The sequence below is a fragment of the Dama dama genome, chromosome 18, assembly GCF_033118175.1.
Source record: "Dama dama isolate Ldn47 chromosome 18, ASM3311817v1, whole genome shotgun sequence".
In the NCBI taxonomy this organism is placed as follows: domain Eukaryota; kingdom Metazoa; phylum Chordata; class Mammalia; order Artiodactyla; family Cervidae; genus Dama; species Dama dama.
In genome coordinates, this window is record NC_083698.1 from 88,686,358 (window position 1) to 88,709,114 (window position 22,757).

Genomic DNA, 22,757 nt, shown 5'->3' on the forward strand with positions numbered 1-22,757 from the left:
CGCAGTGGTGGTCGGGGGCTGAGGTCCCACGCTGTTTTCGCCGCGTGCGGCCCTGAGCAAGCGCACTACAGGTTCCGTGGCACCACGCGCGCGAGCTGGCAGGGTCGGGTTGGGCGGGGCGGGGCGGGGCCGGGAGGGAGAGGCCGGGGCTGGCTGGAGAGTTGGCGGGCGGGCAGAGGAAGGGGGTGGGAGTGGAGGCGATGGAGGGGAGGAGTGGGGGAATGGGGGAGGGAAGGGGAAGGGAGGCGGGAGGCGGGGCCGAGCCGGAGCTAGAGTCTGAGCCGGCGGTTGCAGTGGAGGCGGTGATGTCGGTGCAGGTCGTGTCAGCAGCTGCTGCCGCGAAGGTGCCTGAGGTGGAGCTGAAGGACCTGAGCCCCTCCGAGGCGGAGCCGCAGCTGGGACTGAGCACAGCGGCCGTGAGCGCCATGGCCCCCGCAGCGGGTGGCGGGGACCCTGAAGCTCCAGCTCCGGCGGCGGAGCGGCCCCCGGCCCCCGGTCCAGGATCGGGGCCCGCCGCGGCTCTCAGCCCGGCCGCTGGGAAAGTGCCTCAGGCGTCGGCCATGAAGCGGAGCGACCCTCATCACCAGCATCAGAGGCACCGCGACGGCGGCGAGGCCCTGGTCAGCCCCGACGGCACCGTCACCGAGGCGCCGCGCACAGTCAAGAAGGTATTGGGGCCGGGCTGCCTCTTTCGGAGAGGGAGGGTGGTGGGGAACCGCAGATCCTCTCGGCGCGGCGGCACCACTCTCCACGCCCTCCCTTCTGATGCTGGAAGTAGAGACATCTCTTTTCCCCTTAAACCCACTCTCTCAGAGGTGCCCGCACCCGGGCCCCAGTGCTGGGGGGCGAAGACTCCAGGTGGTACGGCCGTACTTCTCTGGGAATAACATGGAGGTAGCGCCCTCCCTTACTACTTGGAATAGGCTGGGAGAGGAGAGGCACCTCGTATTACACCTCTCTGTACTCCTAACCTACTCCCGTGTGTGTTTTCCAGACTGTCGGGGAGAAGACCCAGATGGTGTAGAAAAGCCTTACTGCTTCTGCGAGTTCACCCAGTAATAAGGGTTGAAAGAGCTTTTCCGTTTGACTTCTTTTCTGTAAGGAGTAGTTAACCTCGCGTTGAGATCCTCAGTTGTCTGTTTCTTTACAGAAGATGACTCTCTGCCTTTCTGTGGCCAGGCGCTTCCATCTAGCAGTACTGATGCCGTGCCCTTCATTCCACATACTGCAAGATCCTTAGGTTTTCTCTGAAAGTAGAAGGGTAATAGGGTAATAGAGAGATTCACTTCACTCTCCTCTCTTCAGAGGTTTGTCCTCTCAGCTCAGTAGTTGGTCACTAGGATTATTAGACTGTGTATGAAGAGAATGATTGTTTTTATTGGTTCTTTTATTATGGTCCGTAAGTGTTAGGAAGAAATGCTTCTACTTCTGGGAAAGGCGATCTCTGTCAGATTTTCTGTCTCAACTGCCAGCTTCTTTCAGATATAGTTTTGAAGAGGCAGTGGTCTCAGAACACCAAGGAGTAGATGTGCCTGAATGTTTGATATTCTCAGTATTACCCTTGCAATGGCTGTCTGTGGTGTCCTCTCAGAAAGCAAATCAGTACAGAGAAAAATGGCAGATATTGCAAAAACAGGGTTGTAGATTATCACTGTAATTTCCGAGGTATTATGCAAACACAGAGATATACAGGGTTTTTCTTTTTGTGAATGATTTATCAGAACAGCAAGAAAGTGATGTGAAATCTGCATTGGTTTCACAGTGCAGGGCTCAGCTGAGTTGAAACCTTGTATCCAGCCTAACTTTGATTGTAATAGCCTCATTATTAAGGTGTAAATCAGAGAACTCTTGCATTCTAATTACTAAAATATAGTGGTAACATCAGAGGCAAGGCTAAAGGAATTTATTTAATGATGCTTTAGGACAATGTCTTTCTCGTTTGCATTATGAAACTCCTCTGGGAAGAATTATTGGGGGAAAGGAGAGGCAGCATGGGCACCATGGCTTCCCTTGTGGCTCAGCCGGTAAAGAATCTGCCTGTAATGCAGGAGACCCCCTGGGTCTGGAAGCTCTGCTGGAGAAGGGATAGGCTTCCCACTCTAGTATTCTTCGGCTTCCCTGGTGACTCAGCTGGTAAAGAATCCACCTGCGGGAAAAAAAAAAAAGAATCCACCTGCGATGCAGGAGACTTGGGTTCGATCCCTGGGTTGGGAAGATCCCCCAGAGAAGAAAACGGCTACCCAACCCAGTATTCTGGCCTGGAGAATTCCATGGACTGTATAGTCCATGGGGTCACAAAGAGTTGGACATGACTGAGCAACTTTCACACATTCACACACACACATGGGCATCAAAGCTGGTAGTACCTAGATATGAGTCTGGAAATCTGAAACATTTGTGATTAGTTGAGTTGCTTTATAACTTTGGCCAAATTCTGTGATTAAGGGTCTTTTTGTGTAAAACCTGCAGATTAAGTCTCGAGCATAATAGTGTTCAACAAATTGCCTTTATTTATTTGACCTTGCCATGCAGCTTGTGGGATCTTTAGTTTACCAGGAATTGAATACTGGGTCCTAGCAGTGAAAGCTCAGAGTTCTAACCACTGGACTGCCAAGGAATTCCCCAAGAAATGGCCTTTAGACCATGGGATTTACAGTCTAGCAGACCTGAGTTTGAATCCTAGCACCCCTACGAGCTAGCTTTTGGGTAATTTCTAAATTCTCTGAGTCTTAGTTGTCTCTTTTACAAAATGAGGTTACTGATATGATTGAAGGTTAGAAATATTTGTAGAGGACTTACTGTTGAACTTGGCACATATAATAAGGGCTGAAGAAATTATAGCTATTGTTAAGAGTTGATTTTATTTTTTTCTTTCTCCAGTCATGGCTTGAGTGCACCACCATGGCTTCCTTTAAAAGGTATATACAGTTCAATAGTTTCTATATAAAACAGTGAACATGAGACACCAACATATCAGTCTGTTTTTCCTAATTCTAGATGTGTTTCTTGACCATTTTCCTTGTTGCTGAACCACCTTCTTCCTGTTTTTCCAGCATTAAAATGTGGGTCCCATGATTCTAGATTTACTCAGCAGCCTCAAGGCTATGAAAGACAGGGCTGAGCTTGCCTTACAATGTTAATTGCAACCAAAAAACAGCTTCTCCACTGGAAGTATAACAGGCGAAGCTCTGGGCCAAGATGCAGCCCTGTGACACAACTGCAGGCATTTCTGAGCGGCTTTTAGGGGGTGGAACCTTTTAACTTTCTTGACATTGAAGTAGCTCAATTAAAACAAGTGTGCGAGACTGACCTTTCTTAAAGTTGAAAGTCACCTCCCCAAGGGACTGCTGTGTGATTTTGATTTGTTGAACCTTTCTTGATTTTTTTTTTTAGTTTATTTAAATAATCATTCTGACCTTCATTCCCTTCTGCTTTTATTTAGTGTAGGGAGGGACTGGAGGTACTAAGGATTGAAATAGCTGCCCTTGACCATGTAATTGATGACTGTTGCTCTCATTTTTTTATTGTCACATACAAGCTTATTTATCTTAAGCTTATTTCCCCCCATTGATGGTTTCCCTTACTCTATTTGTGTATCTGTCATTAGTTTTCTTGGTACCATTACTCTGTTCAGTCACACGAGGGAAATAAACTTTTTTATAAGAGTCAGAATTCCCAAGTGCAGCATTTAATAAGAGTGAACATATGGTGTGCAGGTTACTCAGTCCTGTCTTATCTTTGGCATCTACCTCCATTCTGTAACTTGTGGTGCTCTGGGGACAGATCTCGTCACCGTGGCTGTCATATATTTGTATATAATGTCTTTCTTTGTAAGTGAACTCAACAAACCAAAAATCTCTGTAAGAATTGATCTGTGAAATAGGACGATACGGTCCACTGTGAATGCAGTAGCAGTATTTGAGAGGATTTCTTTCCCGTGTTCTTGAAAATGGAGTAATAGGAATGTCATACCACAGTAGAGAAAGCAATGTGGGAGAGAATTTATTTCAGAAAAGGTAAAACTTCCAGTAGTCATGTATGGATGTGAGAGTTGGACTATAAAGAAAGTTGAGCGCAGAAGAATTGATGCTTTTGAACTGTGGTGTTGGAGAGGACTCTTGAGATTCCCTTGGATTGCAAGGAGATACAACCAGTCCATCCTAAAGCAGATCCGTCCTGGGTGTTCGTTGGAGGGACTGATGTTGAAGCTGAAACTCCAGTACTTTGGCCACCTGATGCGGAGAGCTGACTCATTGGAAAAGACCCTGATGCTGGGAAAGATTGAGGGCCGGAGGAGAAGGGGACAACAGAGGATGAGATGGTTGGATGGCATCACCAACACAATGGACATGGGTTTGGGTGGACTCCGGGAGTTGGTGATGGACAGGGAGGCCTGGCATGCTGCAGTTTATGGGGTCGCAAGGAGTCGGACACGACTGAGCGACTGAACTGAACTGAACTGAAAACTTTCTCATGATAAATCTGTGAGCTTAAGAACCACAACTAGTTTGTGCTTACGTCAATATCAGTAATGACCATGTTCAAGCAGATTCTTTTTTTTTGGCAAGGGAATCCACCTTGTGCTGGCTTTGTTGCTGTCAGCAGAGAATGAGTTCAGCCATGCTAGCGCCTTCTTGTCCTGAATTCTTTAAGCTCTTTATTTGGTTAATTATGGATTACTAAAATGGAACCTTTTGGATATAGTCATGGGAATGCAAGAGCAGTTTTGTTCCTTTTGCCAGTTAGGAAAGTACAGCCTTGCAGAATGTTTGGTAAGGCAGTTGGCAGATTGACCCTAATAACAGTTACCATTAATTAGCCCCCCCTTTTATATCTAATTGGCCCTTTCTATGCCAGGAATTGTTATCAGCATTTTTCTAATCCTGACAGCTACACAATGAGATATAAGTGGCATTATTTCCATTTCACAGATAAGGAAATGAGGTCCAGAGAAGGCAAAGTGCCTTGACCAAGGTTATACATCTAGAGGGGGGCAGAGGTAGGACTTGAAATCCCTGTTTTAAGCCTTTGTTTCCAAAGCCCATTTCTTTTTATTATGCCACAGTGACTCTAACTTCTTAGTCGCTGGGTTCTGGCTTTCTCCCAGAAGTCTTTCAGAATACTCAGTGAACTCTAAGGTATGTCTCTCTGATTTAAGACTTAGGTCATCCTAAGTAAAGAATAAAACCAAAGTAAAGAGGATCTGAGTCAGGGCTTTAGGAAGAGAATGGGAAAAAATTGTACAAATGTAGAATCTCAAACAATTATAAAATTATGAGAGTGGGAGAAGAGGATCTTATATGTGTGTATAAAAAAGTGTTTCAAGATCAATAATGCATTTTCACATGAGTAATTGAGTGACAATTAGAGAGATGTATTCTTATTTTTAAAGTTATGAATAAATCAGGAGGGCTAGAGGACTATGTTCCTCTTTCCTATCCAGCTAACATTTTCCTTGTTCTTTAAGACTCACCTTCTTTATGAATTGATCTGTAATGAAACATTTTGAAAATTAAAAGGGGAAGCATACTGTTATGTATTCCTGCTGTGTCCCAGGCATTGTATTAGAGCTTTACACATCCTATTTTATTTAAGCCTTTTAAGAGCTGTCAGAAATAGTTTGTATCATCCTTGTTTTATTGAGGAAACTGAGGGTTGAAGAGATTTTGTGTCAAGGTTACACATGTAGGAACTGATATGAGCCAACAGAACTCTAGTCTGTTTGACTCTCATGCCCTAACTCCATTGCTTTTCAGTTGAAGTATCTCTCTGTTTAAAGCTTAGACTGCACTTTTAAATCTTAGTTAATCTGCATATTTTTGTGGATTTTCTGTTATTTCACTAATAGGCCATCTCTTTTTATTTATTGAGTTTGTTTAATGATCTACCATATATCTATGTCAACATTTATGAATTTTCTGACAAGGCAGCCTATAATTTGTATTAGTATAATTTCTGAATTCTACTTTTCCTAGGAAAGATTGAACATTAAGAGATGTTTCAGGAGGTTGTTCAGAGCTGAAGTTGCAGTTGTGTGTTTAATGTCTTGAGGAAGACGACTTAGGTCCTAGTGTCCAGTTAATAGAAGAAATGGAGAGTTCCTTGAAAAGGGACAGTTAGTTTCTCTGTCATTTCCTGGAAAGTGTTCCCCTTCCCCACAGTAAAAGAAAAAAAAAAAAAGGAAGAGATTTGTTGGGATTTTCATTCAGATTTTGTTCTTTCTTGGTAGTCCTAGGTAGTCCTTGTTTAAATAATTCAGAGAGGGACAACTGATGTGAGTGGGAAAATAGTATATCTTGGCATCTGTCCCAGTCCACCCCCAACCCCCCCCCCGCACTGTGTTCAGGTGGTATGTAGAATTACAGGAGCTGAGATTCCACTCCCCCAATAAGAGGTTTAGTTAGCTTGATCAGGTTTCTGTGGAATTTGTAGGAGCTTTTTACGGTCTGAATGACCTATGGCCCCAGATTTGACGAGAGCTGAGCAGAGGAGAAGGCAGTGGACGTCTATAATAGTTGTATATAATACAACTTCTATAATAGTTGTAAGTAAAACTATTTTGGTTAAATTAAATCACTGAAGCCAAATGACGTGTATGATTTTCAGTCCCCTCTTCTGGAACTGTATTCTGCCACAGTTCAGTTAGCCATTTTCCCTCTTGGACACTGCGTTAATAGCTGGTGATTTCCTATTCTTTATTTCTTTTTTTCCCCCCAGGAGTCTATCAGTAGAAATGGGTTGGTTTGGAGCACCTGGTTCTTCTTAGCTTAGAACTTAAATTAAGGAAGGGTATAAACTGTAAGGAAGTGTATAAAGGTCCTTGATCAGCTAGTTGAGTTTCTGTGAGTACAAATCAGGCTTTTCCTTAAAGCCATTCTGAATACTACAAAGCTTTCATTGAAAGTTAAGTACGCTGACACTTAAACTGGCTTCATCTTCCCTATAGATTTATCTCCTACTGTGCTCCAATGTGGATCCTTCTATTCATTCTAAAAGATTTGATTTGATATTGTTGACTACCTTTTCTTGGAAACTTTTATCACCTTCACTTATAACTCATTTACAGCTACCATTTACTGAATATTTACTCTCTTTCAGGCATCTGTCTATCTCATCTCATTTACTTCTCATAATGACCATCAGATGAATATTATTATAAAATAATATTATTATTTTACAGATTAGAAAATGCAGGCTCAAAGAGAGTGATTTGCCCAGGGCTCTGCCAGTCCTTAATGCCTTTGGGATTAGTGAGATGAAGCACTGCCCACAGCAGTAGTGGGAGGCTTTGCCATTCTGCCAGCCCCTTACTTTTCTGATTAAACTCTCGGTGAAACCTGCTTAAGTTACTCCACCTGGGCTGCTGAGATTACTCTGCAACCATCTGGACTCCAGGATCTATCCTTTTCCAAGGGGAAGTCTCATTCCCTGTTTACTTTAGCCACTACCTGATGCCCACCTCAGTCAGCCATTGTCTTCCTCATACTCATTCCCTTCCTACTCCCTTCATCCTCTCAGCCAGTCCAGTCTTCCCAAACCTTTCCACTATGTTCTGAACAACTTGCCCATCTATTATCAGCATATCTTCTTGTAGCATCAGTCTGTAGCAACAGGGTCAAGTTACAGGGGCAACAGTGGCAACTGGCACCCTGAACTATAATTGTGCAGCCCAAGCTGCAGCAGCTCCTGCTTGACCTAAAGCAAACATGACATGTTTCCTAAGCCCATTCTGTGGTGGTGTTTTTAGCTGTGTTGCCCTGGGGCAGGTTCTCTGCTCTGAAAGTTACCTCATGTCCTTCCGATACATTCTTTTTCTGTCCAGTCCAGCCAGAGTTGACTTCTGCTCTTTATGGAACTCTGGGAGGTACACTGGTTGAACCTAACTATCTGCCTTTTTAGCTGCCTGCATCTATGGAGCTGAGTGTTTGCTAGAGAAAATCAGAAAACCAGGAAGATCCATGTCACTATAAATTCATAATCATCAGCCTCATATGCTTGATCACCATTGCCTAGCAACATCATACATTCTCTAGTAAGTTCACTTTAAGCCTCACTGCAAATAATTATTTAATATTGTATCTATTTACTTCTAATTTCAAGTGTTTTAAAAACAGTGATATACCCTCTACTTGTTATAAAAACAGAAGCCACCAAAAGAGAATTCCTTCCATCTTTGTACCTCCCAAATCTGCAAACCTGCCTGCATTTGGGGTTCATCTTTTTCTTCTCTCGTGTTATTATAGTGGAAGACATATCTTTTATTTTGTCAAAGAGCAGTCCCTCCACAAGTGCTCTAATCACATTCTTTGGTCTTCTTAAAGAACTTCTTTTGGTTATTTCCTCTTTCCACCAGAGCCTTTCCTACAGATTTCCTTGCTGTAATCTCGCCCATTTTGAAAACCCTGTCCTTTGACCCCTATATCTGCTTTCTGTTACTGACCTATCTTTTTGTCCCGTTGCCCAGCTAAGTTTCTTAAAGAAGTTTTCAATGTATGCTATGTACACTTCTTTCCTTTCCAAAGACTTTTTAAAAATTAATTTTCTGGAGGCTGGACTGTGCTATGTCTTCATTTCTGCTCACAGATTTTCTCTCGTTGCGACAAGCGGGTGCTACTCTTTGTTGCAATATATGTTTTCTTCTCATTGCAGTGGCTTCTCTTGTTGTGGAGCACAGGTTCTAGAGCACCTGCTCTGTTGTTGCAGCTCACGGACTTAGTTACCCGGAGGCATGTGGAATCTTCCTGGGCCAGGGATTGAATCCATGTCCCCAGATTCTTAACCACTGGATCCCCAGAGAAGCCCCCTACAGACTTTTTAAAAAATATATGTATGTATTTGGCTGAGTCAGATCTTCGTTGCAGTACATGGACCTTCAATCATCATTGCAACTTGAGAGATCTTTAGTTGTGGCATATGGGATCTAGTTACCTGATCAGGGGTGAAACTTGCACCCTCTGCATTGGAAGCACAGAGTATTAGCCTCTGGACCTCCAGGAAGTCCATTCACAGACTCTAATTCACTCCTACTCGAATACCCTGACTCACACAATGCCCTCTTGCTAAAGTTGCTAATGTCCATCAGATTGAGAAGCATGGCCATCTGTTTTTTTCATCCCTCATCATATCAGACATCTCGGCAGCATTTGACACCAACTTCTTATTAAAACACTCTCCTCTGTTGTCTTCCATGACCCTCCTCTTTACAAGTTTTCCTTTTATTTCTCCAGCTGCTCCTTCTAAGTCTTCTTTATGGGCGCTTTCTCCTTGGTCCTGGGCCCTCTGCGCTTTCCATTGTGTTTTTTCCCTGTCATCCACAGTATTCCTGTGCCTTTGAGTATCATCTGTATATGAACAACTACCCAAATTATTTCTTTAAGTCAGGACCCCTCTTCAGAATGCCAGTCTTTGTGTGTGTGTGTGTGTGCGTGTGTGTGTGTGTGTGTGTGTGTGTGTGTGTGTGTGTGTACAACTGCCTACTTGCAGTTGAACTTCAGAACTAATGTCAAAGATGGAACTTTTATCTCCTGTCTGATCCTTATAATGTGTTCTTCCTGTTTTCTTCATATCAGTAAAATGGTATTTACATTATTTTTCACCTTTTAAAAAAATATTTTTAATTATACAAGTAATGCTTGAATATATTCTTGTAAAATAATTCAATCTAATGAAGACTGGCTGTCAGCCAGTCTTTTCCCCTCCCCAGAGACTTTTGCTGTCAGTTTATCTTTCTCAGATTTATATTCATATTGTACATAGAGAAATTGGTAGTTTTGTAATAAGTTGTAATAAATAAAAGCACATTATGTATATATGTTGTATTACAGGTTGCTTTTTCCACTTAACAGAATGTCTTGGAGCTTTTTATATATCAGTACATGTATATGAATCTCATACTTTTTGACTGCTGATTTTCAAGGTCTATAGCTTTGTTGTTTATTAAACTTTTTTGTTGATACACATTTACTGTAATTTTTATATGTTGTAACTATCTGTATGCATTCTCTCTGTGTTAATCTGTTAGTGTTTCTCTAGGATGGACACCTTAAAATAGAGTTTTGGAGTTGAAAGATATCCACATTTTAAACTTAATCCATAATATCATGTTGCCTTGAAAATCATAGTACCATTTTACACATCAATTATACAAGAAACCCTTTTACTGTACCTTTACCAATACTGTATATTTTTACATCTTCTGTGAGAAAAGTTAAAGTCACTCAGCCGTGTCCAACTCTTTGTGACCCCATGGACTGTGTATAGTCCATGGAATTCTCCAGGCCAGAATACTGGAGTGGGTAGCCTTTCCTTTCTCCAGGGGATCTTCCCAACCCAGGGATCAAATCCAGGTCTCCCTCATTGCAGGCAGATTCTTTACCAGCTGAGCCACCAGGTAAGCCCAAGAATACTGGAGTGGGTAGTCTATCCCTTCTCCAGTGGATCTTCCAGTCGGGGTCTCCTGCGTTACAGGCGAATTCTTTACCAACTGAGCTATCAGGGAAGCCCAACAGGGAAATTTCTATGAGAAAAGTCTTTTACTGTTGTTTTTATTAGTACTTTTCTGCTTACAGTGAGGCTGAGAATATTTTCATGAATAGATTGGTAATTTATATTTTTTTTTATAATTGTCTATTCATATTCATTTGTTAACAGATATTTATTGGGGACTACTGTGTGCCAAGTGCGGGGGATTCAGCAAAACATAAAGATTTCTGTCCTATGAGCTTGTCTTTTTCATTCTGGCATATAGGAATCTTTACATTTTCTGAATATATTTTTTCTGGCCTCACAGTGTTTTGGATCTTAGTTCCCCCGACCAGGGATCTAACCTGCACCTGCTTTGGAAGCATGGAGTCTTAACCAAGTTTTAAGGGCTGGGTGGCCAGGGAAGTCCCTGGATATTAATTCTGTATATGTATGTTGCAAATATTTTTTCCTACTCTGTTTCTTGTTGACTTGTAACTTTGTTTATATTAAACATTTTCATGTAGTCAGATTGGTGAGTTTTTTTTCAGACTTTAAACTTTTTATTCTGTATTGGAGTACAGCTGATTAACAGTGTCATGGCAGTTTCAGGTGACAGTGAAGGGATTCAGCCATATATGTACGTGCATCCACTCTCTGCCAATTCCCCAGGTCCCGTTTTTTCTTTTATGGCTTACATATTTGTGTCTTAGAATGGCCTTTCCTACCCCAGACTTATTAACAAGTTATTTTATATTTTCTTCAGCTGTTTTCATGGTTTTGTTTATTATCTTTTGGTCTTCAGTCCATCTAGAATTTATTTTTGTTTGTAACGTAAGGTAGGGGCTATTTGGAGTGTAAAAGGTGAAAGTGAAAGTTATATCACTCAGTCGTGTCCGACTCTTTGCGACCCCATGGACTGTAGTCTACCAGGATCCTCCGCCCATGGAATTTTCCTGGCAAGAGTACTGGAGTGGGTTGCCATTACCTTCTCCAGGGAATCCTCCCAACCCAGGAATCAAACCCGGGTTTCCTGCACTGTAGGCAGACGCTTTACAGTCTGAGTATTTGTATTTGTCCCCAAGTAATATTTAATATTTTACTTACTCGGGTTTGTTCTCTCTCCTTTTTTCTCCCCCCCATTTAACTTGTCCTTCCTAACAGTTTTTCTTTCTTAACATTTAGCAGGAAGTGTAGAAGTAACTTTTTAAGTGAAAACTCTTTTTAACTCAAGAAGGACAGACACTAAAATTGCCATCCTGGTAGTACCAGCTTTTCCAAAATGACACCTGATTTTTTTTAAGGCATTGCCAGGAATTGAGTATGTGTAATTTAACTGTAGGAGGAGCATTTTTTTTCCCCCCTCAGGTATATACTTGTGTGCATCTGCCTTTCAAAGTTGACATTACCTGCTTCAGGTTAAAGAAAGACTTCTTTTCTTGACAGTTATAAAGTGTCTTCTTCAACAAAGCTTTTGTTGGGTAAAACTTGACTGATTCTACTCTTGGATCACTGTGCTTTGGAAAGCAAGTAGAACAGAAATTTTTACTACATTTGTGTCTATTGTTTCTGTGAAAGAGAAAAAGTGACTGGTCTAATGCCAGTTCCTTTTTAGGGCCTTCTACTGTATTGTAGAATTAGAGAAGCAATTTTACTGCTTTCGGATATTTGTCTAACTATCTCCCCCAGTACATTCTGAGCATCTTTTGTGCAAAAACCACGTATATGTTGTGTGCTAACCACTGCTAAGTAGTAGGGTTATTAAGTCAAAATACTATTCTTGGCCTCAAGGAGAGGGTAGGGAATGCAGATAGGAAAATAAATACGTCTAGTTTAGTATGAGCACTACTAGAAGCAGGAATGTTTGCAGTTTGCAGAGGTCAGCATTAAAACTGAGGTCTATCACCTTAGAAAAGGAGTTGGTTGTCCACCCAGGATGCTTCACAATGTAGCAGAACGTTTGTGAGGTTTCCATGTTTCAGCTTTACAAATCTAGAAATTCATATTTTTAGTACACTTCACCTCTTAGGACTGGTTCATTCACTTCTTAGGACTGGTTCATTCAAACCACACTCACCAGAGACTCATTTAAAACAAAGTAACTTCTAATTTTTGGTCAGAAGATAACATTCAATACATTCAATTTTAGGAGACTCTGGAACTTCTACATGGGAAGTCTAATCATAGTTAAAGGCCGTTTTTTAAGTTTGGAATCTTTTAGGTACTTGCTGCTCAAACCCATCTATGACCAGAATCATTGACATCACCTAGGAGTTGTTAGAAATGCACAATCTCAGGCAATTTGGTTCATGCTAGTGTGTACCCACCAGAACCTTAGTTTTTTACTCATTGTTGAATAAGGTTGGCTTAGCAGTTGGCTTATTTCTTTTTCTCTTTTACATAGTCTCAGAGTAGAGAGGCAGGAAAATCATTTTTTTGTGGTAGGGTGGAAATTTATAATGAAACATTGTAAGACTTGCAATATTTGATAAACAGAGACAGAAGCTTAGATGGGCACTGATACACAAAGACAGACACACACAGATTCCCCTATGTACATAGAACCCCTCAAGACCCCTCCACTCAGACACCCCTGCCCACACACACAAGGGTCTCCATAAAGTCCCGAACTTAGACCCACAGAGATACCCTGAAGCCTGCGCCAGCACAGAGAGAGATGCACACACTCCCAATAGGTAATGTGTGAAACTCAGATTTTTGTAGGACTTAAGTAGTGTTCTCCATAGTTATTTTGAAGAGATGGGATGAGTATACTCTCTAAGGTACTTTTAACTGAGCCAGAAAATAAAGCAAAAATAGATTGGCTGCAATGGGTGCTAAAGCCAGTTTTATTTGAATTCTTGTTTTTGGAACTACTTGTTCCTGGGCATCATTTTGAGCCTGATGTTCTTACTACATGCTTGGATGGAAAGTCATTCTGTTTCTCTCAGGAGCTTGCGTGCTAGATTGCTGGTTAAGCAGAGTTTCATGCTCAGTGCCCTGGATGCTATCTGAGTCACATAAGTCTGCCCAGGATGGGAAGATCCAGAAACACTGCACTATGTAGAAGGCTGTGAGTCTCTGTGGGTGTGTGGGACTGCAGAATGTAGGGTGCAGAGGAAAGATTATATTAAAACTAGAAAGAGGTGTCATTTGGGGGTTTATAACCTGTTGGATCATTCATGATATAGGTTTGCATAAAGATCTGTGATGAAGCTTAATGGCAAGAATGACTCAGGGGAATAATTTAGTTGTAAGTTGTTCAGTCACTAAATCGTGTCCAGCTCTTTGTGACGCCCATGGACTGCAGCACACCAGGCTTCCCTGTCATTCACTGTCTCCCCTGGAGTTTGCTCAAACTCATGTCCATTGAGTTAGTGATGCCATCCAACCATCTCATCCTCTGTTGCCCCCTTCTCCTCCTGCCCTCAATCTTTCCCAGCATCAGTGTCTTTTCCAGTGAGTCAGCTCTTCACATCAGGTGGCCAAAGTATTGAAGCTTCAGCTTCAGCGTCAGTTGTAAATTAAAAGGTTTTAAAACTGTACAGATGTGGGCTGGAGTTTGCACAGTGTGTTGGTTGATAGATCATTGGTATCCGCATCACCAGGGATTTGGCTTGGGTAGCACCTTGTTAGGTAAAAAGAGATTCAGTAGTACAATGTGTTTATGCCTAAACACTTAAAAGGTTGTGTCACACTGAGACAGTAAAGCACCGGAGAGACATTAGTAGAACAGTTTTACAAATGTGGGTTCCAAAAGGAGATAAATATTTTTTTCCTGCTGCCTGGTACATGTGTATATATTCATTTAACCTAAAAACTCTTCAATTTTTTTTTTCCCCAAGCATATGGAAGAGTACTGAGAAAATTGTAGTCACTGCCCAATTTAACAAATGTTAGCATTTTTCAAAATTTTCTGTAGATTTTTTTTAAAGATATAAAACAATGTAGATAAAGTGGAAGACCCCCTTGTACCTCTTCTCTGTTCCTTTCCTTTCTTTCTTTCTTTTTCTCCCAACTCAGAGGTAGCTGCTGTTCAAACTTTGCTGTTTATAATTCTCCATCACATTTTAATACTTTTGCTTCATTTTGTTTATTAGTATAAATTGTATATCAATAAAGGAAATATAGCATTGTTTTGTGTGTTTATAAATTTAATGTAGGTGATATTATAGATCAGATATTTTTCTGTAACCTACTTTTTTTCTCTCAACTTTGAGTTTTAACTAGTCTGGAACATGTAGATTTTCCAGGTGATTAATTTTAACTACTGTATAGTACTTTACTGTATGAAAATACCACTTTTTACCCATTCCTCTTTAGTGTTCCCTTTTTCTGCTTGCTGAGTTTTGAGCATTTGTAGTTGTGTTATGCACACTTCTTTATGAGCATTTTCTAGGGTGTATCCCTATATGCAAAATTGCTTAAAGTATATCTTAAATTGCTTTCTAAATTAGCTTTATTAACTCCTGTTTTCTGAATCCTTACTAATAAGTACAAACACTGAACTTCTGTTCAGCTTATCTTCCAATGTCTGGTAGTAGTGAAATGGAATCTCTGTTTGTTTTAATTTGCATTTCTTGGGTATAAGTGAGATTGGCATCTTTCAGTATGTTTATAGTCCATTTGGATTTCCTGTTTTGTAAGTTATGGTCTGTATTTGTATATTTTCTGATTTTTTTTTTTGAGCTCTCTTTGGCTTTTATTACTGATTTGTAAAAGTTCTTTTATGTGTTCATCCTAATCCTTTATTTTATCAGATATATGTGTTGCAGATATCTTCCGATCTGTGTCTTACTTTTTTTTTTCTTTATAACTTAGGACTTTTATACATAAGTTAAATTTTTTAATGTAAGTTGACCAGCTTTTTCTTTTCCCTCTGTGTAGTTTGTCCTTTTTGAGTTTGTTTTAGAAACTTCTCCATATTTCACATACTCTTCTCTGTAAGTGTTCTAACGTGTTTAGTTTGGATTTTTCACAATTTAGTCTGTCTGGAATTGATTTTTTGTTTATAGTGTGAGATGGTGATCTATTTAATTTTATTTTTTCATATAGATAACCAGTTGTCCCAGCTCTGTTTGCTGATTAAGTCACTATATTAAATATAGTTCCCTGTGCTGTACAGAGATATGTATAGCACAGGGAATATGACCTGAATACGACCTTGTTGTTCTACATCCTAACACATGGCATTATCAGTCTTTTTGATTGTAACCATTTTAGTGGTTATGTAGTGCTATTTTGTTATGGTTTGAGTTTGCATTTCCCCATGACTAGTGACACTGAGCATCTTTTCATGTCCGTATTAATCATTTATATATCTGCATTGATGAAATGTCTATTCAGATCGTTTGACTTGTTTTTTTTTTTAACTTTCTGGCTACACCACATGCATGTGGGATCTTAGTTCCCCCACTAGAGATCAAACCCATGCCCCCTGCGGTGGAAACGTGGAGTCTTAACTGCTGGACCACCAGGGAAGTCCTGTCCATTTTTAAATTGGTTTGTTTTCTTATTAAGTTGTAATAAGTTGTAAGAATTCTTTCAGTATTCTGAATATAAATTCTTTATCAGGTACATGGTTTGCAAATATTTTCTCCTAGATTGTGAGTTGTCTTTTTCCTAATGTTGTATTTTGAAGAGCTAATATTTTAAATTTTAGTGAAGTCCAATGTCAATCTCTTTTTAAAGAGATTATGCTTTTGGTGTTATAGCTAAGAAATTAGTAACTCAGGATCACAAAAATATTTGTAGTTTTGTAGTTTTAGATTTTTTATTTAGTTCTGTGACCAATTCTGAAGAACCGACTCATTTGAAAAAACCCTGATGCTGGGAACGATTGAAGGTGGGAGAAGGGGATGACAGAGGATGAGATGTTTGGATGGCATCACTGACTCAATGGACATGAGTTTGAGTAAGCTCTGGGAGTTGGTGATGGACAGGGAAGCCTGTGGCGTGCTACAGTCCATGGGGTCACAAAGAGTCAGACATGACTGAGCAACTGAACTGAACTGAACTGTGACCCCTTCTGAGTTGACTTTATTGTATGGGGTGACTTAGGGCCTTAATCTTTTTTCCTTCATATGGATATACAGTTGTCTCAGTGCCATTTGTTGAAAAGACTATTCTTTCCCTGTTGAATTGTCTTGACCCCATTGTTGAAAATTAGTTGTTTGTAGATGTGTGGGTTTATTTCTGGATTCTGGATTCTGTTCCAATGATTTACTTATTTATGCTGATGCGAATACTATATTGATTACTGTAGCTTTATAGTAAGTATTGGAATTGGGTACTATTTTGTTCATCTTTTTCAACATTATTTTGGTTTTTCTAGGTCCTTTAAATTTTCATATAAATTTAGGATAAGCTTGTCACTTTCTGTGAGAAAGCTTGCCAGAATTTCGATAGGGATTGTGTTGAATCTATAGGTCATTTTTGGAGAATTCTCATTGTAATGATATTGTGATTTCCAACCCGTGAATGTGAAACAACTCTCCATTTTTTAAGCTGTTTACTAATTGCTCTTGGCAGTGTTTTGTACTTTACAGTGTACAGGCTTGCTACTACTTTAATTAAATTTTTTTTAAGTTTTTTTTTTTTTTTTGATGCTATTATGAGTGGAATTGTTCTCTTAATTTTATTTTCAGATTTTTTATTACTAGTATATAAAATATAATTGATTTTTAATTTTTATTTGTTGGTTTGTTTATTTTTGGGTACACAGAGGGGCTTGTGGGATTATAGTTCTCTGACTAAGGGTTGAACCCAGGTGTGGCAGTGAAAGCACCAGGACCTAATCACTGGACTGCCATAACAGTTTTAAAGTATGCAGTTCATTGACATTAAGTACAGTTACAATGTTCTAGAACTATTATCACTATCTATACCCCAAACTTTATCATTCCCAACAAAAATTCTGTACCCCATTAAACAATAACTCCCTTTTAACTCCTCTTCTTAGCCCCTGTCTCAATGAATTTGCCTTTCGGTACCTCATATAAGTAGAATCTTACAATACTTATCCTTTTGTATATAACTTATTTTACTTAGTATAATGCTTTTCAGATCCATCCATGTTGTAACATATATCTAGATTTCATTCCTTTTTTTTTTTTTTTTTAACATTGTCGTTCTTTTTTTTGAAAAATAAAAAAAATTTTTTCGCTGTACCATGTGGCTTGCAGTATCTTAGTTCCCAGAACAGGGATTGAACCCATGCCCTTGGCAGTGAAAATGCAGAGTCCTAACCACTGGACAACCAGAGATTTCCCTTCATTCTTTTTTAATGCTAAATAATAATATTCCATTGTATCTATATACTTTTTTTTTTTTAGCCTTTCCTCTGTTGATGGGCATTTGTGTTGTTTCTGCCTTTTGACTGTTATAATACTGCTATGAACATGGGTATATAAATATCTAATTTGAATCCCTGTGTGTTGTTTCTCCCTTTTGACTGTTATAATACTGCTATGAACATGGGTATATAAATATCTATTTGAATCCCTGTGTGTTGTTTCTCCCTTTTGACTGTTATAATACTGCTATGAACATGGATATATAAATATCTATTTGAATCCCTGTTTTCAATTTGGTATATATTTAATTGAATTTTGTACTCTGCAGCCTTGCTAAACTTGTTTATTACTCTACTCGTTTTACTACTACTCATATTACTCTACTAGATTTTTAAATATTTTCTACATACAGACTTCTGTCATCTACAAATGACTTCTTTACTTCTTGTTTTCTAGTGTTAATACCTTTTATTTCTTGTTCTTGCCAAATTGCCCTTCCTAGAGCCTCCTGTACAGTGTTGAAATAGAAATGGTGACAGCTGACATATTTACCTTGTTCCCAATCTTAAAGGAAAAGTATTTATTCTTTCCGGCTTCCCAAGTGGTCCTCAGCTGGAATTCCATCACCTCCATTAGCTTTGTAGTGATGCTTCCTAAAGCCTACTTGACTTCACACTCCAGGATGTCTGGCTGTAGGTGAGTGATGACACCATCGTGGTTATCCAGGTCATTGAGATTTTTTTTGTATACGTCAGTTTTTATTCTAATCCCAAAGAAGGGCAATGCCAAAGAATGTTCAAACTGCTGCACAATTGCATTCATTTCACATGCTAGCAAAGTAATACTCAAAATCCTTCAAGCTAGGTTTCAACAGTATGTGAACCAAGAGCTTCCAGATGTACAAGCTGGATTTAGAAAAGGCAGAGGAACCAGAGATCAATGCCAACATCTGTTGGATCATAGAAAAAGCAAGAGAATTCCAGAAAAACATCTACTTCTGCTTCATTGACTACGCTAAAGCCTTTGACTGTGTAGATCACAATAAACTGTGGAAAATTCTTAGGTGGGAATACCAGATCACCTTACTGCCTCCTGAGAAACCTGTATGCAGGTCAAGAAGCAGTAGTTAGAACTGGACATGGAACAATGGACTGTTTCAGAATTAGGAAAGGAGTACGTCAAGGCTGAAAATTGTCACCCTGCTTATTTAACTTAAAGGCATAGTACATCATGTGAAATGCCAGGCTGGATGATGGTATCAAGATTGCCAGGAGAAATATCAATAACCTCAGATGCAGATGACATCACCCTTGTGGCAGAGAGTGAAGAGGAACTAAAGAGCCTCTTGATGAAGCTGAAAGAGGAGAGTGAAAAAGCTGGCTTGAAACTCAATATTCAGAAAACTAATATGTCATCTGGTTCCATCACTTCATGGCAAATGGATGGGGGAACAATGGAAACAGTGACAGACTTTATTTTCTTGGGCTCCAAAATCATTGTGGACAGTGGCTGCAGCCATGAAATTAAAAGGCGCTGCTCCTTAGAAGAAAAACAATGACAAATGTAGACAGTGTATTAAAAAGCAGAAACATTACTTAACCAACACAGGTCCATCTAGTCAAAGCTATGGTTTTTCCAGTAGTCATGTATGCATGTGAGAGTTGGACTATAAAGAAAGCTGAGTGCCAAAGAGTTGATGCTTTTGAGCTGTGGTGTTGGAGAAGACTCTTGGAAGGCCCTTGGACAGCAAGGAGATCAAACCAGTCCATCCTCAAGGAAATCAACCCTGAATATTCATTGGAAGGACTGATGTTGAAGCTAAAGCTCCAATACTTGGCCACCTGATGCGAAGAACTGACTTATTGGAAAAGACCCTGATGCTGGGAAAGATTGAAGGCAGGATGTCAGAGGGTGAGATGGTTGGATGGCATCACTTACTCAATGGACATTAGTTTGAGCAAGCTCCAGGAGATGGTGACGGACAGGGAGGCCTGGCGTGCTACAGTCCATGGGGCTGCAAAGAGTTGGGCACGACTGAGGGAACTGAACAACAGCAGCAAGTGGCCCTAGTAAAGAACCCGCCTGCCAATACAGGAGACATAGGAGACGCTGGTTTGCTCCCTGGATTGGGAAGACCCCCTAGAGTAGGAATGGCAACCCACTCCAGTATTCTTACCAGGAAAATCCCATGGATAGAGAAGCATGGCAGGCTACAGTCCATGGAATTGCAAAGAGCTGGGCACAACTGAGTGACTGAGCACAGCGTGATGACAACGTTTAGCTTTTTACTATTAAGTGTGATGTTAGCTGGTAGTTGGCAGGTTCTTGGGTTGACTAAGAAAAATTGCGTGACCTAATAGTTAAAGATTTTATGAGGATGATTTGCCCAGAAGACAGTCTCTCAGATAGCTCTGAGGGACTGTTCTGAAGAAGAGGTAAGGGAGAAGCCAGGATACACAGTAAATCTCCTATGTATGAACAAATTCTGTTCTCAGAATGCATTTTTAAATCCAGTTTGTAAGTCCAAGAAAGTTAGCCTAGGTACCTAACTTACACAATTGGTTATATATTGTACTGTAATAGGTTTATAATACTTTTTACACAAATAATACATAAAAAAAAATAAAGGGAACATTTTTAATCTTACAGTGTAGTACCTTGAAAAGTACAGTAGGAGAGTATAGCAGCTGGCATACAGGGGCTGGCATTGAGCGAACAGGCAAGAAGACTGAAGGAGGAAGAGCTGACGGATCCTCAGCTATAGCAGACTGAGGACAAGCCGCAATTTCACTCAGGCCTCACATTGATGGAATGCATGTTCGCACCTTTGAGAGTTGTAGGGGGCTTAATGTATTAGGAGTTTTTGCAACAAAGACCAGGTAGTGAAACATCAAAAAATTGCCATCAATTAAAGAAAGCCAGTTATCTCAAGTTAATGAATTTAGCAGTTTTCTACTTATAGGTGGATAGATAGAAGAGTCTGGGCCCATTGAAATCATTCCTTTGATATGCCCCTTAGCTGTCTAGGGCCAGTATCTTGTTCTTTCTCATCCTGAGCCCCTTCAGGATGCACCATTGGGGGTGGCTTTGGTGGCTAAAGGCATGGAAAGAAAGAAAGTGTGAGTCCCTCAGTCATGTCTGACTCTTTGCCACCCCATGAACTGTAGTCCAGCAGGCTCCTCTGTTCTTGGAATTTTCTAGGCAAGAATACTGGAGTAGCTTGCCATTCCCTTCTCCAGGGGATCTTCCCAACCCAGGAATCGAACCTGGGTCTCCTGCATTGCAGGCAGACTCTTAACCAGCTGAGCCACTGGGGAAGCACTGGAGTTCCCTCAGGGCTCACTGTGGGGTGCTGCAGCATCCTTTGTTGACTGATTTGGGAGACAACATTTTTCATTCACAAGGGCCTGGCTGGAAGTGATCTTCCTTATTTACCTGTGAGCCTGGAAACTCTTGTTTGCCAGGTACAGGCTGGTTTTCCCAAGAAGGCTTTGTGAGTATTGGCACCAAAAAGTCAACCTTAGTTCCATAAAACTGTCTAACTGTATCTGATATTATGCATCTTGTGACCTGTTACAAGGAGAACAGGTTCTTATTTAACGTATTAAAACAACTATGTGCTAAGTCGCTTCAGTTGTATCCAACACTTTGAGACCCTATGGACCATAACCCCCAGGCTCCTCTGTCCATGGGATTCTCCAGGCAAGAATACTGGAGTGGGTTGCCATGCCCTCCTCCAGGGGAGAAACCTGTGTCTGACCCAGGGATCGAACCTGTGTCTCTTAGGTCTCCTGTATTGGTGGATTCTTTATCCCTGGCACTACCTGGGAAGCCCATAAATAGCTATACTGCCATGAAAATAAGAACACTTAAAAAGTGTTCCAAATTCTGGAGGAATCAAGTAGGAGAAAATAAAACTGTTACATTTTTGTTTACCAAGGTATAATTATTAAGTTGCTCTTATAGATAGCTTAAGAGAAAAGGGAAAGGAGTTTCTTATGTCTGAAGAGCAGAACATTAAAGAGCCAGCAAAATTTCAAACAAGAAGGCCATAAAAAGTCATAATTCTTCATCAGTTCCTTCAGTCCCATGTGATTAATTCTTCTTCTGCTTGTTCTTGGATTAGCAGTTTCAAACATTTTCAGAGAAGAATCTGAGTAAAACAAAAACTATCTGCATAACAAAACATTTTGAAGTTAAGATTTGATGAGAGTTCATTTGATAAGGAAATTTGGATATTTCTATAGCATACAACATTTTGGCATAAGAATAAGACAGTGAAGGTATTGACAGATTTCTGTGAACTCCATGCAGTTTCTGGAACACCTGTATTATTAACCTGTGTGCGTGCAAGGCTAACTCTTTGTAAGAGCATGGAGTATAGCCTGCCAGGCTCCTCTGTTCATGGTTACCCATAAAAATATAACTTAGGGAAGCTGAAGCATCCCTTTTTATGTGACAGCATTTTGTATGCAACTTAATGTATCAAATAAAGGAAATTATTATTTTTTAACATTTCTTTCCACAAGGTTGAAGAACAAATCTTTTCTTTTTTTTCCCTAGTAGCCCTCCATGTGTCTACTGCAGGGGACACAGTTTCAGTCCCTGGTCAGAGACGTTCCATATGCCGCATGTTACGGCCAAAAAAGAGAAAAGACTTCATTTAGAATTGATTTTAGGAAGTTTGTCACAAATCTTGAAAAGTCTGAACATTTGATAGGGTCAGGTCACTGTAAAAGAATACTTAGTTGTCCTTTTAACCAAAGTGATAATAAAAGATTTTAAAGGCAAATATGAGAAGTAATATATCTATAAAAGAAAAGAAAAAAAAAACTTTAACTTATTCAGTATTGTGAAGATTTTTTTTTTAAGTGGTCAAAGATATGATAAAGATGAAATGAAATACAGGATACTATTTTGATAAGATGTAAAACTTTTGTTTCTAGCAGGTTACTTAAAAAGTAAAGAAAAACCATACAGTTTCTTAATAAGAGCAGCTAG

General features: G+C 40.1%; 1 protein-coding gene across 2 annotated transcripts in view; it reads left to right on the plus strand.

Moving 5' to 3' along the window:
- The first annotated feature begins 274 nt into the window (after positions 1-274).
- AHCYL2 (adenosylhomocysteinase like 2) overlaps positions 275-22,757 on the plus strand; it is a 180,122-nt gene continuing 157,639 nt past the window's right edge. For both annotated transcript variants that reach the window (XM_061165765.1, XM_061165766.1), the window contains exon 1: positions 275-668. In XM_061165765.1, coding sequence (XP_061021748.1) covers positions 306-668 — 363 coding nt within the window. In that variant the 5' untranslated portion in view covers positions 275-305. The remainder of the gene's footprint in view (positions 669-22,757) is intronic.